General features: G+C 45.4%; 1 protein-coding gene across 1 annotated transcript in view; it reads left to right on the forward strand.

Annotated features, from left to right (window-relative positions):
* The window catches only part of LOC126419722 (NACHT and WD repeat domain-containing protein 2-like), a 561,067-nt gene that overhangs the window by 451,699 nt on the left and 91,904 nt on the right, over positions 1-17,464 (forward strand). Inside the window, exon 4 of the mRNA XM_050086902.1 lies at positions 6,638-6,760. Within this exon, the coding sequence (XP_049942859.1) occupies positions 6,638-6,760 (123 nt within the window). The remainder of the gene's footprint in view (positions 1-6,637; positions 6,761-17,464) is intronic.

The following is a 17,464-nucleotide window of genomic DNA, read 5'->3' on the forward strand; positions in this document are numbered from 1 at the left end:
TCGTACTGCAGTGGTTTGAGGTGCATCAAATTCGGCCTTTCTGAACCCGATGAAACACAGTCGGGACGCTACTGGGCACCAGATCCGCGCCCATAAACAAACCACCTGTAAATTACTCGCCCCCCCCCCTCCCCTCCCCACGGGCTCAGGTCTCGTTTGTTTGGTAAGGGCTTTGAGATCCCAGGTTCCTGAGCTGGGGAATGGTAAGCGCCGGCAGTCCTCTTTCATCATAAGCTGCGAGCATGCTTCAGCGATCACACTGCGGCGTGACCGTGGAGTGTTGTGTACTTTGGAGAACGGGGACCTTGGCTTCACCATCTGGACCACAAGAAAGCTACACACCTCTATAAAAAAATAAAAAGAGAAACTCATCCTCAAAGTGTGCTGCGTGCTCAGCAGGTGAATAAATGTTGAGTTTAAGTAGTCTCTACTGGACAACCTCTGAGGCTCCCGCCACCCTCACCGGCCGCTGTGGCCGAGCAGTTCTAGGCGCTTCATTCCGGAACCGCGCGCCTGCTACGGCCGCAGGTTCGAATCCTGCCTCACGCATGGATGTGTGTCATGTGCTTCGGTTGCTTGGGTTTAAGTAGTTCTAAGTCTAGGGGACTGATGACCGCGGATCTTAAGTCCCATAGTGCTTACGGCCATTCCTGCCACCCACCAATTGTATTAAGACTTGCTCAGGCATGCTCTGCCTAGGGTCTCCTGGGATCCTCATGGAACGATTTCGTCAAACTACTACTACTGATGGGACATCAAAGATAGCTCGGTTGGTCAGATCTCCCAAAACGAAGTCTCGGACTAATAGTACAAGTAAAAGAGCATGTGTGCCATAACACCTTCATTGTAATAAAGAGAACAGTGCAACCTCTGTGAAGGTGTCCCCTTCTATATTAACTAGAAATTGGAGGATATTACTGGCTCCCTAAAATGTGTCAAATGATTTCGTAATGGAACACTTGTAACTGAAACTGCTAATTACCTAAGCTTCTTGGATGTAAGGTGTTAGGCGAAAACCCAGTTGAGGCTGAGTTGCCTTTAACTTTTTTAAAGGCGTTGTTACCTGCTCTGATATAATGGAGAGCGACCCTGCAGAGTTATGTGACAAGTGGAAAGATATCGGCGTCAGAGAAATGCAGAACTATATGAGCAGATTCAATGGCACATTGGAAAAATCTGCCACATTTATTCTAACGTTTAGCGCTCCAGAATTACCTGAACACGTTCTTGCAGATCGTCCATTGGTTCCTAACGCAATGCGATGCTTCAGATGTCAAATATCTGGCCATACCAATATGTCATGTAATGGGAGGGCTACGAATAGAAATTGTGAAGGCTCAGTTCACGAATCAGGAAATTCTTGCACACTTCCTCCGAAATATACACACACAAAAAAATACTTTGAATCACCTCGGTTCCGAGAGATCCGAAGCCTGTACAGAAATTTGGAATAGAGATCAACATAAACATCGTTTCCACCCTTTTTATTGCTCATGAAAACCACACACACAGCGAGACCTACAGAGGTAGTGGTCCAGACTGCTGTACACACCAGTACCTCTAATACCCAGTAGCACGTCGTGGCATACTATCCGCAAGTTCATCAAGGCACTGATGGTCCAGATTGTCCCACTCATCAACGGCGATTCGCCGTAGATGCCTCAGAGTGTTTGTTGGGTCACGTTGTCAATAAACAGCTTCTTTCAATCTATGCCAGACATGTTCATTAGGGTTCCTGTCTGGAGAATATGCTGGCCACTCAAGTCGACCGATGTCGTTATCGCCGGCCGGTGTGGCCGTGCGGTTCTAGGCGGTTCAGTCTGGACCCGCGTGACCGTTACGGTCGTAGGTTCGAATCCTGCATTGGGCATGGATGTGTGTGATGTCCTTAGGTTAGTTAGGTTTAAGTAGTTCTAAGTTCTAGGGGACTGATTACCACAGATGTTAAGTCCCATAGTGCTCAGAGCCATTTGAACCATTTTTTTTTTTTTTGATGTCGTTATCCAAAAGGAAGTAATTCACAAGATGTGCACGATGGGAGCGCGAATTGCTGTTCATGAAGACTAATGCCTCGCGACTATGCTGCCGATACGGTTTCCCTATTGATCGGAAGATGGCATTCACGTGTCGTACAGCTGTGACGGAGCCTTCCATGATCACCAGCGGCGTACGTTGGACCCACATAATGCTACCCCAAAACAGCAGGGAATCTCCACCTTGCTGCACTTGCTGGTCATTGTGTCTAAGGCGTTCAGCTTGACCGGGTAGCCTGCAAACATGTCTCGGATGATTGTCTCGTTGAAGGCATATGCGACACTCATCGGTAAAGAGAACGTGATGCCAATCCTGAGCGGTCAATTTGGCATGTTTCTGGGCCCTTCTGTACCGCGCTGCATGGTGGCTGCACGAAAAGCATTATTCAACATGGTGGCGTTGCTGGCAGGGTTCCTCCGAGCCATAATCCGTAGGTAACTGTCATCCACTGCAGTAGTAGCCCTTGGGCGGCCTGAGCGAGGTGGTTCAAAAATGGTTCAAATGGCTCTGAGCACTATGGGACTTAAGCAATGTGGTCATCAGTCCCCTAGAACTTAGAACTACTTAAACCTAACTAACCTAAGGACATCACACACATCCATGCACGAGGCAGGATTCGAACCTGCGACCGTAGCGGTCACGCGGTTTCAGACTGTAGCGCCTATAACCGCACGGCCACACCGGCCGGCCCTGAGCGAGCCATGTCATCAACAGTTCCTGTTTCTCTGTATCTTCTCCGTGTCTGAACAGCATCGCTTGGTTCACTCTTAAACGCCTGAACACTTCCTTGTTGAGAACCCTTCCTGGCACAAAGTAACAATGTGGACGCGGTCGAACCGCGATATTACCTTCTAGGCATGGTTGAACTACAGACAACACGAGCCATGTACTTCCTTCCTGATGGAGCTACTGGAACTGATCGGCTGTCGGACCCCTCCATCTCATAGGCGCTGCTCATGCATGGTTGTTTACATCTTTGGGCGGGTTTAGTGACATGTCTGAACAGTCAAAAGGACTGTGTCTGTGATAAAATATCCACACTCAATGTCTACCTTCAGGAGCTCTGGGAACTGGGTTGATGCAAAACTTTTCTGAGGATCACCCAGTATGGAGCAGACAGTGTGAGAGTCACATAACCTATGGTGAACCTAAAAATATCTTTCAAAGCTATGCAACGTACAGTTTTTGCTACTTGTTTTGCATCGGCCCTCAAGAAGCCACTCACCAAGTGTGATGCCTCCACACGAACTAAAATCACAGATTCATATACGACCACATGCACTTATTGGTGTACCTCTGGAGAAAACTACACTCGATCCAGATATCATTCAGAAGTTGTCGGCGATGGGCTTACATCCTAAGCCACATACCGTTGCACACTGTCAGAAGCAAATTAAGGCGTCCCCTCAACCCAAGCAAGCAACTCCTCAGATAAGTAAGGGAAAACGTTCTTCAAAAAGTATCTCAAAGAAGTAAGTGGTAGTTAAACCTTCGAATCGGCGACCCCTCTCCCTCTCAGGTGGGAACTTTACTCATTAAGATATAGATTTCCAACTGGAGGAATCGGAGAGCCAAGCAGAGGCCTACAATTCCCCAGACCTCCCGGGTAAATCATCACTTCCGAGGGATAAAGACAAGATTAACTATCGCTAATCAATGGCCCCCTGTGTCGCAGTACAATTTAAATGGATACCGATCACATTTGACAGAATTACACCTCATGGTGCAGGAGAAACCATTCTGCATCTCCTTGCAAGAAACTCATTTTAAAGTCACCGTCACACCTGCATGAAGTTGTTACCACCACTACAGCAAGGAGGATATCCCGGAGACAGGGCTAAAGGTGGAGTGGCTGTTTTCATTGATGACAGATGTCACTCCTCTCATGTCCCTCTTAAAATGGCCTTACAAGTAGTTGCCGTGAAAGTACTAGCACCATTTAACGTCTCAGTGAGTTCTTTATATCTTCCACCTCATGATCCTTTGGATGCAGACTAACTAACAGAACTCATGCAGACACTTCCACGCCCAATCCTCCTAGTGAGGGACTTCAGTGCACACGGTGTTCTGTGAGGCTCTGCTATCACTTGCTCCAGGAGTTGAATTACCGAGCGTTTCGTCCCTTGTGAGAATATCAGCCTTTTGAACTCGAGTCAGATGACACACTTTTTCACAGCTCCAGGATCTTTTCCAGCCATTAACCTTTGTTTTTGTATCCCAGTAATTACAGATTCGGTTCGGAGGACGGTGGCTATAGATTCAGATTCTAATGACCACATCCCAGTGTGGATCCGTCAGCCGACTCGGACGATGATCGACAGGGCACCACGAAGATGGAAAATTCAAAGGCAAATTGGTCATCAGGCTACTTTTGAAAAAACGGATTGTGCAAAGGGGACGCTGGCCTATATCATTTAGAGATCCAGTGGGCAGCGAGTCGACCCACATGCCTAGCAACCACCTCAGACGACGACCCGTACCTTGGTGGAATGACGACTGTCGATTGTCAATTAGCGCCAGACGAACAGCTCTATGGAACTTCAAACACCGTCCAACTACCGAAAACCTCCCTGCCTGCAGATCTGCGAGAGCACATGCGACATGAGTGTTAAAGGAACGGTAGAGAGCTCCCATAAGGAATTCATAAGTTCCATTAATCTATCCACACTTCCACCGTACATGTTTGGAAATCAATAAGGCGGATTTCCGGTAAGGGCAGTACACATCTCTTTACATACTTGTCGAGAGATGGGGTCTTCGTGGACATGCCTAAAGACATGGCTCAGGTTTTAGCTGAATACATTTTTACGGTCAATGCGTCATCCAAACGAGCTCCTGCATTTCAGGTGTCCCGTAGGACTGCAGAGATAGGGGAACTCCATTTCTTCTCGCATAATGAATGAGTCTACAACCTTCTACTCTCCACATGGGAACTGGAATCAGTTCTGTCCACAGCCAGAGACACTGTTCTAGGACCTGACGAGGTTCATTGTACCGTGCTCCATCATCTGCACCGTAAAGCGAAAGGGCAGCTCCTCTCTTGTTTCAGTGAGATCTGGTTTGATGGACAGTACCCCATGATTTGGGAGGAAGTAGTATTAATTCCATTCTGGAATCCAGGCATGGACCATAGCACCCCAAACAGCTACCGGAGTGTAGCCTTCAGCAGTAGTAGGGGTAAGACTTTTGAACGTTTGGTCAACTGCCACCTGATCTGGCTGCTCGAATCCCGAGGTCACCTGAGCTGCTTCCAGTGCGATTTCAGGCACTTCAGTTCCAACCTTGACAACATAATTGTACTGGAGACAGCGATACAGGAGTCCTTCTTACGCAGAGACCATATTGGTTTTTATGTTTTTCGACTTCAAAAAAGCATATCACACTACTTGGAGGTACAAAATCCTCCATCAACTTCATGAATGGGGACTATGTGGACGTCAGCCGTTTCTCATAGAATCCGTCCGCGAGGACCGGTGCTTTTGATATCGCACGGTGAAGCCTTGTCTGTGTTCAAGAGAATGGGGTCCCACATGGCAGTGTACTCAGCACCACATTGTTTGCCGCTGTTATCGATAGAATTTCCACTACAGACAGTTGCCCTGTCAAATGCTGTTTGTGGATAACTTTGCGGTCTTGTACTCTTCCTCCAATCTTACAAAGGCGACAAGGATTATACAGATGATTATCAAGAGGCTGGAACCCTGGGCCAAGACAACCATTTTCAGTTCCTACCAGAGAAGACTACATGTGTCAATTTTAACCGTGCTCATCAAAGTTTTAACCAACCAGCGCTCACAGTGGGGGACAATATTTTATGTTGACAGGAAAATGTGTGCTTTTTGAGTTTATTACTTGAGTCTGAATTAACATGGCTCCTACATTTGGAAGACCTAAGAAAAATGGCTTACAGCCATGGAATATTTTGCTGTTTCTTGGCGGAAAATCGTGGGGAGCTGACAGGTCCCGCCTATTGCAGTTTTATGGGACATTTGTTGGATCTCGTTTATACCATGGCAGTGTGGTCTGTGCTTCGGTCCATATTTCCTACCTCAAGATGTTAACGCTGTCCACCATGGGGGAATTAAGATATTGACTGGAGCCGTTCGGGTGAACCCAGTTCACAGTCTGTGTGCAGAGGCCGGTGAACCACCGCTCTCGATTCGGCGACATATGATTTTGGCTCGACAGTCATTTAAAACCTCAGCATCACTTCAGTCACTGGCATTTAATGCAATTGTCCAGCTAAACTCTGAACGGCTATTCAGGAATCAGCTCCTTACGACCAAACCATTCGGGATACATGCTGCTGACTCACTCAAGGACTTGGATCTATCACACCTGCGAATACGCAGCCAGGTATGGAATGCGTTGCTGCCTTGGTGTCTTGAGATGGGAAACCCATCAAGTACTCGTCGAAACCACGGTTTGTAGAACCAGTGCAGAATTGCGTTCTACAAGTGGAACAACAAGCTTCTAAGTGGGTGGTTTTAACGTTTTGACTGATCGGTGTATTTAACCTCGTACCTTCACGTATACGGCTGCTTTTCAGACAGTAATCTACATTTTGGACGTTGTTCTGACTGTGACTGGCATCTGTCGGCAGGTGGAGCTGGTGGACATGCACTACGGCACGGCCAGCGACCCCGCGCTGGACGCGCCGCTGTTCGAGGACCACCTGCACGAGATCCGCCACTGCCACGCCGTCTCGCGCGGCTGCTTCTTCCTGGTGAGTAGTGCACGCACAGCTGGCTGACTTATAGACAGATGGGGCCCCTCCACGCCCGCACCAACGTGGTGACCAAACCAAAATTTCTACTGTCACCTCCGTCAACATGTTAGTTATCTAGTAAGTGGATCACAGGATGCTTGGCTGTGATGTTATCCGTGCGTCTGGGTAAGACTACGCATTAACACGGTCCATCAGGTGATAGATAGTAGACGAAAAGCGAGTGAGGGTAGCGATTTGAAGAGCAGAGGGGAAAAAGTGCCAAGGCTCGTGCCGTGGGAAAAAAAACCTCTTCGACAGTGGGATGGGAAGTAAGAGTAGTAGTGGCTTACTAGCTGCGATAGTACATGCAAGGTTGGATTTGTTAGTATGGGTATCATGCACCGTTACCGTGGCAAGCGATGGCGATGTATCCTAGTTGCTGCAGCCGCTACATTCCTGGAACAATCAAGATCGTTATATAGTAGTGGGAGATCGGCCACAGATCATCTCACTGTCTGGGGGGTGTGTGGAGCTTGTCTGCATGTAGTGTACGGTACGGCTTCCCTGCGTGGTGCCAGTTATTCGGCAGTGTATTCCAGCTGGATATCCAGTAATGGCGTCTGATTAACAGGGGCTCACCTGTACCGTTGTGTTTGCGTGTGCTTGGCAGTAGATGTTAGGTCCTTACTGACTGCCGTCCCACCTGTCCCACCACCGCTGCCAGTCGCGGCGCATCTCGAGGCGGGTCGCTACCACGCGGAACAGCCTCGGGCAGCTGCTGCGCAATGCGAGACTCGGTCATCGTTGTCGCTGTCTCCACCGCGACACGTCTTCTGCGAGGCTGTTTAGCGGCGATTCAGACGCCAGTCTGTTTATGTCCGCGCATCAGAGACGCTCGCCAATCCCGTTTTGTGTAGCGTAAATGACATTTGGGGAGATGCCTGGAAGGAAATGACGTGATCTTCCTTCAGCTAGTTAAAACTTTGAAGTCAAAAATGAAAACTCATATTGTGCTCTTTGGCATCTTAAGCTGTTTCTGACGTGACAGTACTGTGCCTCGCATTGTTTCACGTAACAGGGAGGCACCCGAACTGCTATGTAATGCTATAGCACTACATCGGAATGTTCGTCCTATGACGGAATTTATGAATGTGAACGTGTCTGGGTCTGAGCGTTTGTGAAAGTACAGCAAGGCAAATTGTGTCACTTAGCTGTGAGCTTTCAGTCCAACTGCAAAAAGCAATGCCTCCAAATTTTTTTATGTGAAAACTCTTAAAAATACAATAAAATAAAATTTATTAACATTATTCACCATCATTCTTCCTTTTTAAGCCTTCTGCCGCTAGTGAGCAGCAAATTATAACACGTAATATGGCAGTGTGTGAAGTAACTATGACGGTGCGTGAGAAACAATGTTATGTAATGGAATTTCGAAATCGCAGAATACGTCCACCCATGGAGTACCCTCTCCTTCAACAAGACAACAGTCTCTGTGGTATAACAGGTCACTCAACATTTCTTTTTCTTCAGGATACTTCCTGTTTTGGTCAAACAATCTAGCAAAAAATGGTAGTACACATCTTCTTTTGGCAATAGCCCTATAGGTGCTAATACCAGTGAATTAACTTGAACTTTTTATTTTTTTAGCTACACTCTCAATAAGAGTCGGCTAGTAATCACTGTTTGCAGCTAATATTTTGATTGTGTTCAGTTCTTATTCAGCATTGGTTCAAAATGGCTCTGAGTACTATGGGACTCAACTGCTGTGGTCATAAGTCCCCTAGAACTTAGAACTACTTAAATCTAACTAACCTACGGACATCACACACATCCATGACCGAGGCAGGATTCGAACCTGCGACCGTAGCGGTCGCACAGTTCCAGACTGTAGCGCTGAGAACCGCCAGGCCAGCCCGGCCGGCTATTCAACATTAGTGGAGGACACTGTATGTGACAGCAAATGGTAGAAGATGCAATGAGAAGAAGGATACTTCACTGAGGAAGGTAGCATTGGTGCCGTCTGTAAACTTGAACTACCTACTTCTAACGGCGGACGCCCCTGTACTAAACGTCACTCAGTTCTTGTAAGGCGAAATGTTGCGCTGTTGCTCCAGTGCAGGCACCGCACAGAACAACAGAATTTATATTGTGCAGTGATTTCTAGTTACTTTATCTCGTCGTAGGATACAACATCTCACTTAACAAAATATTTCACGGGTGGTAGGGAAAACCTAAAGTCGCTATGAAAGTGGAAGGATAACTTGCTGCACGCAAGGCCGAAGTGTCAAATAACTACACTGCTCGTGGTCACCCCAGACACTGTTTGCACTAACAAGCAAAGCTACTGCCTATAGCGTGCGTATGTATTTCAATCAACTTCAGTTCAAGAATATGTAGGATTCCCTAAATTCATACAACATTTTAAATCGGCCCGTAATGTAATCCCTTTAATAATAGACCAAAGCTGGGTAAGCTTTCTGATTTGTGAAAAAACACGAAAAGAAAGAAAAGAAAAATCGTTAAAATACAAAGGCTCAAATGGCAAAGGAATTCCGCAAATGACACACACAAGTCGTTCAGTTGTTTAACTTCCTGAGATGGTATAAAATGGTACAAATGTCTCTAAGCACTATGGGACTTAACATCTGAGGTCATCAGTCTTCTAGGCTTAGAACAACTAAAACCTAACCAACCTAAGGACATCACACACATTCATGCCCGAGGCAGGATTCGAACCTGCGACCATAGCAGCAACGCGGTTGCGGACTGAAGTGCCTAGAGCCGCTAGGCCACAGCGGCGGGCTAGTTGGTTTAACGTCTCTGTACGTAGGAGAGCGAACATAAGCATATCCTATATTGAATGCATGATTATTTACTTCATAACGTTGTCTTAAGTGAAACTAAATTCATTACATACGAATATATTATGCAGTAGTTCCTTCTTGTAAAAGAAAACTTCTGACTTACTCGAGATAACTCGTAATAAAGTACCTTTCAAAATAAAATTTCCGGCTGTTGTGGCCGAGGGGTTCTAGGCGCTTCAGTCCGGAACCACGCGGCTGCTACGGTCGCAGGTTCGAATCCTCCCTCGGGCATGGATGTGTGTGATGTCGTTAGGTTAGTTTGGTTTACTAAGTTCTAATCCTAGGGGACTGCTGACCTCAGATAAGTCACATAGTGCTTAGAGCAATTTGAACCAGTTTTGAAATAGAATGTTGTCTCTATGTCAGTCAAAACTAATTCCGTCAAAGTATCAGTACAGTCTATGACACTCCGGCTCTTTTTTGCTGTCTTCTACGATTTCAGCGCGCCATGCGGGCACGGCATTAACGCTGTTGAGTTCGGCGAGATCTTGTGAAAGCGAAAGCGAATCGTAACTGTTTATATTCGTATACGGAATGGTTTTTACAAATGGGAACGTCTATAGTGCAATAAATTGCAGCAACAGTAAGAAGAAGACACCACAATTGTCTTTTCTTAGGCTTCCTAACCACGCTAGGAGATGTGAACCGCTACGTTTCACAACAGTTTATTTTCGATTTTGTTGTAACCTTAAGATATTTACTGGAGACAGTTGTGATCTTTAAGAACATCGTGTTCTTTAAGAATAAAGCAACTGCTAGTAAACACCAGAAGACCTGACCTTTTCCAGAAATACATCGTGAGTTCAGAAATGTGAAGTTTTCTTCACTACACTTCCAATCAAATCCAGTCAAATCAGTGAATGTGGACCATGGGAAACCTGTATGGAGTGAAATACCTACATTGTTTAACGTAGCAGATAAGTTACCACATCTGTAGCTCAAGAACAAGCCACATACACGTGATAATAAAATAACGAAAGCAATAAAACTGTTTCTCAACACAGAAGAAACCAGTTCCACAGATGTTGCAGCATCTGAGCAACAAACGCAAAAAGTCTTGAACACATCCGCTTTTGAAGGAAAAGAAACTACATTTACAAAAAAAAAATATTTATTTATGTATCAGAAAGTCAATATCGGCCGGTGTGCCCGATCGTTCTAGGCTCTTCAGTCTGGAACCGCGCGACCGCAACGGTCGCAGGTACAAATCCTGCCTCGGGCAGGGATGTGTGATGTCCTTAGGTTAGTTAAGTTTAAGTAGTTCTACGTTCTAGGGGACTGATGACCTCTGATGTTAAGTCCCATTGTGCTCAGAGCGATTTTTGAAGAAAGTCGAGTGAAGTGGAAAAGAGTACGAAACATTAGTCTCCCTACAAAGTTGTTACGTGTCAAGGAAAATACCTGTCATAATAAGAACAGACAACGACAGAAATATATTCTTCTCATGCATGAAATGTGTGTTTATATTCTCTTACTTTCAGAGAAGTAAGCTGCAATCATGCGTATATTCGAAAGTATTAAGTTGCTGCTTATATCACTGAGTCAGTGAGATTCGGCTGCTTTTACACGTATTTCATGATCATTCGTGAGTCTTTATAATTTCAAATACTTTGAAAGCAAAAATGTAGTAATTATTTCGCTAGTTAACTAGAAAAACAATTAAAAACTAACTTTAATTTTATGGCTTCTTTCTCGATGCTTGGGGCGCTAGTATCGTACCGGCTGTCACCCCTGTGAGTGTCGCGACTGTATATGTTAGACGGTGGTATCAGTTATTTAGTCTGCTTAAAATAGTCAATCGCTGTCTTTGGATCGTTGCTTCCGACTTGAAGTTTCTAACTGTCACAATATTAATATATAAGCTTTGGTAGATGTTGTAACAATTCAAAATAGTTATCTCAGAACACTCTCACTAATTCTCTTTTCAAGTAAAGACACAGTAATATCATGTAACCAGATTGAATGCCCTAAGTTAATTATCAAACGAAATCATTACCTTTGTCTTCCAAAGATAAACTCTCTCTTCAAATTTTCGTACTATTTTATTACTTCGCACCAAACTGAATAATACCAATCACTATCACATAATACTATGCAATTATAAGGCAGATATCATTATGTTTCTGCCACCGTAGCAGCTCTTTTATTCAATAAACTCAAACTACATCACAGTTTCGTAGAATTTAATACACGGTAAGAACAAAAAGAAAAAGAAAGAATCCGAAATGCCACCGCCACCTTGGACCATAAACTTACATTGTCCGACCCAGGTAGCTGAGTGGTCAGCGCGACGGAATGTCATACCTAACTGCCAGGGTTCGATTCCCGCCTGGGTCGGAGATTTTCTCCGCTCAGAGACGGTGTTGTATTGCCCTCATCACCATCATTTCATCCCCATCGACACGCAAGCCGCCGATGTGACGTCAACCCGAAAGACTTCCACCAGGCGAACGGTCTACCCGACGGGAGGCCCTAGCCACGCGGCATTTCCATTACCTTACACTAACATCCATTTAGAAATTACAAAGCTCGATGCCTCAATAACCACACAATCCAGTAACATAAACTTGCAACCAAGTGCGAAACTACAAACTAACAATTTATCACAGGTAATCGGACGATTTCGATACCATAAAATATCACTCCAATAGCCAAAACTAGCTCTTGGACTGTTATTCTAAAAATGTAGCCCTTCATGACAAAAAAAAAAAAAAAAAATAGTATACCCCCACAAACACAAAATCTCACAAATCACCCGTGCCACAGCTAAGATATTTCGTAAGAGCGAAACACTGTTTTTAATCATACGTCTTCCCGTGATAACATTCTAAGTCACTAAAATCCGCGGTAGTCATGAGCATCTTGACTCACCACACTGCAACTCCAAACTCTCCTGAACTACAGCCTATGATTAGCGATACATGCAGTTCTCCAACGAAATTACGCTAAGCTCTCTTGCAGCCATAACAACAACTCCCTAGCCTCCACGGGAAATAGGGAACCACCAAAACTGGCAAACGGGCAACGCAGCTTCCACTTTTGAGAACCGTTATTTATTAGAATCAGCCGTCGTTGATCTCGTGTAGTGACCAGCTGCTCTGCAGTGTCGTAACATCTCTGGAGTCGGCTCTGTCCAGTAGCTCATTTCTGATACGTCTTACGTTCTCACAGTGGATTAGATACACGGATGGTCGATATAGAACAAGTTCACATACATACAATTAACATCTTACATATAGGATTACAGTCATACCGCAGCGGCATTGTCCACGCTAGTGACGACGAATCTTTTGGACGTGCTTGACGCAGCACGAACTGGAATGTAGGAGAGTGGTTGGTTGCAAGAGAGGAATGGGGACTGGTAAGGTAGCGGTAGTAGCGAAGTGGTATGTGTATGCTCATCTTAAGAGTGTGGGCCATGGCCTCGGTTCGAAGTTCCAGCAGTCGTAGGTATATTCTTTGTCTTGGTACTTTCCTTTCTCCAGTGGAACTCTCAGGCTGTGAGTTTAGCTTCAGAAACTGGACTAGTGCTAGTAGGAATCGCATCTGAAGGCTATAAACAAACTAAATTATGTACATAGATAGTTCATCCATCTCGGAATGCCAGCCGGAGTGGCCGTGCGGCTCTAGGCGCTACAGTCTGGAGCCGCGAGACCGCTACAGTCGCAGGTACGAATCCTGCCTCGGGCATGGATGTGTGTGATGTCCCTAGGTTAGTTAAGTTTAAGTAGTTCTAAATTCTATGGGATTGATGACCTCAGAAGTTGAGTCCCATAGTGCTCAGAGCCATTTGAACCATTTTGAACCATCCCGGAAATCGAGAATCTCAACGATTTTGGTCTTTCCTTGATATCGATATTAGAAAGGAAACGGTCTCGGGAATTCCAAACAATTCGAGAATGTTTTAATTCTTAGTTGTAGGTTTGAGTCTTTTGTCCAGTTTCGCATTTGCTGTTACAATTTGTCATTTATTTTATTAATTATGTGGTTACATTAAATGCTATGCTAATTAGCATCAGCAATTACGTTTTCTTTACTTTTACAATAAAACCTCGCTTCTTCCAAAATTTCATGAGTCTAGGTCAACAAGAGGTGTCCTACAGGTTTTGATGAGTGACTTTGAGAGTATGTAAACATTGGTTAAATGTTTTACACCACCAAGGGACTACGTAACTTACTATGTGACGTACTTTGCAAATTCATATGTCTGACCGGACGTGCCGATGGACAAGAAAGTGATCCTGTAAGAGTTCCGTTTTTACAGATTGAGGCACAAAAACCTGAAAACTAGTTGATGGCAACAAAAGACAAAAACTGTTTCTGGCCTAATTTTGCTATGGTAATTATAACTTAAAACATATTTAAGTTTTACGCCCACACATAGCAGGGTGATGCAGAATGGTTAAACATACCGAGGTGCGGTTTCCGCTAAGTTATAGCGGAAAATATGGCGAATTCCTGACGTTCACAAGTAACTCTTTAACTTTATAGTCGCCGAATTACTACACCATTTTTGTGTTCTGTAATGGATCTATATACTTGCATTTTGCGGCATCTAAAAGATGCTTCTAAGAGAACTTCAACGACATAATACGCTGAAAACCCAAAATATTATGATCGCTGCCCAGGGCGACGTTGGATGTATTGTGGTGGCGTTGCAGGCACGAGATGCGGTAGCAAAAGTATGTAAGCGGAGCGGAAACGGACGGGGGATCACCTTAACAAGTCCAAATTGGGACATCCATTGAGATAAGGAACTTTGATAAAGGGCGGGTTATTACCACGAAGAGCCTGTGAACTTGTATCTCCTAAACGGCGAAGTTGGTTGAGTGTTCACATACTAATGTCGTGAGCATCTACGGAAACAGGTACAAGGACAGTGAACCTACAAATAGGTGCTAAATGGTTTGACCTCCTCGATTCTTAACAGACATGGGGTTTCGGAGGCTTGTCTGCCCTGTGAATGTAGGATAGATGGTGATCTGTGACATCTCTGCAGAAAAAAGAGCACAATACTGGTGCACACACAAGTGTTTCGGAACACATCGTTCATCGTACATTATTGAACATTGGACTCTATAACAGACCAACCATACATGTTCACATGCTGACCCAACGACATTGTCAATTACGATTGCAGTGGTCACGGAACCATCGTAATTCGACCGTCGATCAATGGGGACGTTTCGGCTCTTCGGGTGAATCACATTTTAGCAAAAATAGGCCGATGGTCATCTCCATAAATGCTGTCATCGAGATGAACGACGACTCTAAAGTGCAGTGCGCATCAGACGCAGGCTGGAGGGAGCCGTATTACGTTATGGGAGACATTCTTCTGCCCTTTGATGGGCGCTGTGGTAGTAATCGAAGAGACGCTGCGAGTCACATGCATCCCACCATGCTTGACGCCTTCACAGACGGTGACGTCATCTTTCAGAAATATATTTCTGCGTCTCTGGGAGGCAGAGCCGTGCCAAAGTGGTTTCAGGAGCTAATGTCTCGGGGTCCAGGTTCTCCATATGAAAATCATAAGGAACCATATTTTTAGCTATCGGGTGCTATCACCTTCTGTGCCAATCAGAAGACTGTTATTTACGCAAATCGCATGACATGTGCGTCGACATCTAATGCCACTTACCTCCACAAAGCTACCAACAGGCTGTCGGTTCCTGATGCGAAGAATCAGTGATGTACTTCGGTCCAAAGTCGGACAAACAACCTATTAGGCATGTGGTCATAGTGTCTTGGCTCATCAGTATATGTATTGGACTTGATCAAAGATTATCGAGATACAGATTTCAAACCACTGTCCCGTCTTCCGCAATGGAGGTTCCAAAAACATCTGACCTGTTATACCAAACGTAGGCGACCACGTAACGTAGGTACGGATCTTGTGTTTCGCCTGCGCGCTTGAAGCCCATCGCTCTGTGTTCTCCTGTCCTATCAATGAGATAAATTGCTGGAAATGCTAATAAGACATTCACAATGTACGCAGCTGTCGAAAAAGTTAATGTCGTTTACGGTGAATGTCGCCAAACTCACAGAGAAGGACGGCGGCTGTATGTTGAAGACCGTCGAGAGCGTGTCAAGCATTCACAACCTTTCTGCACAGACTTCATAAAAAAGTTCTAGGAACCGGACGTGTGGAGAATAAGATCCGCCGAGGAAAAAGTAGAGGAATTGATGAACTAAATGAAACAAACATTTTAGCAGTAGCAATACCTAAAAAATCACTAAAAGGCATTTCGGAAGTGTGAGGGACATCAAACAAACGAGCTTTTGCAGTCACCCCTCAGGTGAGGATTTTTCAGTGGTCATGGATGCTGAGCAGGAGAGGCGGTGACGCAACAGATGGAAAAGGCTGAGCTTGGAAGCTGGTGAGAATATGCCTCGTACACTGAAAGGCGTCAATGAAGCCACATTTTTCTCTAAACATATTCATTATTTGTGATTCTACAGAGCAGCTCGTATTCTGCGGCGCGGCACACTCTAGTGTGGCAAGGAATGTGCGCACTGCGCTGCGTCAGCTGCGGACTTGGCGTTGGTCAGTACCCAGCTGGGATGTTGTGCGGGTAGCCAGAACAGGAGTCTGCAGGCGCAAGCCTACAATGGCTCGCCAGTAGCTCGTGCCCCCCACCCCCTCTGACCACCAGCCACCACAGCGCTCTTGAAGACGGATGTGTGCTTAAGCAGGTGCCAGCAGTATACATGGGCGCCGGTGTGATGAAGGCGGCAGCCCAGGGCACAAGTCAGCGACAAAGTGTACAGCAAAGGAGGCCGTCCTCTGTTCAGTTGCTTGGTTGGTTGGTTGTGTGGGGAAGGAGACCAGACAGCGAGGTCATCGGTCTCATCAGATTAAGGAAGGATGGGAAAGGAAGTCGGCCGTGCCCTTTCACAGGAACCATCCCGGCATTTGCCTGGAGCGATTTTAGGGAAATCACGGAAAACCTAAATCAGGATGGCCGGACGCGGGATTGAACCGTCGTCCTCCCGAATGCGAGTCCAGTGTGCTAGCCACTGCGCCACCTCGGTCGGTCAGTTGTCTCGGCCAACAGGTTGTAAGCGGTAGTTTCCAGTCACTTGGTATGGTTCTCCACCAGTGGATGGCTCAGGCTCATCAATATCTTCCATTAGTCAAGGTGGTGACAAAACTCCAGTCGCAGCTTCATGTTGCCATGGCAATGTACACCCAAAACTCCGCATCACATTAGAAACAGAAACAGACTAAACACTTTATCTCCTGGCGCTCATGTACGAAGAATAAACAACACATACAGGTAACATACAACCACCAGCACTGCCATTCACAATCAGCAGAAACATCCACTAACACACAGACAAGCAAACTTCAGATTCATACTCCACTTTAGACAATGGTTGATACCTACGTGATACAGAAGTGGACCAAAAAGTAAGTAAACAGACAAGGAACAAACAAACCACACGCACACAAACGTCCCATAACAGCACAGAATGTCTCTTCACACACAAAATGACCACAAACAAGGAAAAACAGAGCAAGAACACACTGACGAAACAAAATGGCACGTACTCTTCTACAATAACACAATAGTACACAGAATAGGCAACATTTTAAGGAAACAGAAACGTCAACTATGTTACAGAACAGGCAACAAAACACGGAGAAGACGCAGAACACAGGAAACACCCAGAGATAAATTCAACAGAACTTAAATTCAACTCTTGTCAATCAGTATACACAGGGAACACATGCAGGATCTTCAAAACATGATATTCGGAACTCCTCAGCGTTTTAAAAAGCCGCATCTCCCATAACACATTTACGGACCACCTACTAGCCCGCAACCATCACCCAAATAAAATAAACACATATTTA

Source organism: Schistocerca serialis, chromosome 9, assembly GCF_023864345.2.
Source record: "Schistocerca serialis cubense isolate TAMUIC-IGC-003099 chromosome 9, iqSchSeri2.2, whole genome shotgun sequence".
Classification (NCBI taxonomy): Eukaryota; Metazoa; Arthropoda; class Insecta; order Orthoptera; family Acrididae; genus Schistocerca; species Schistocerca serialis.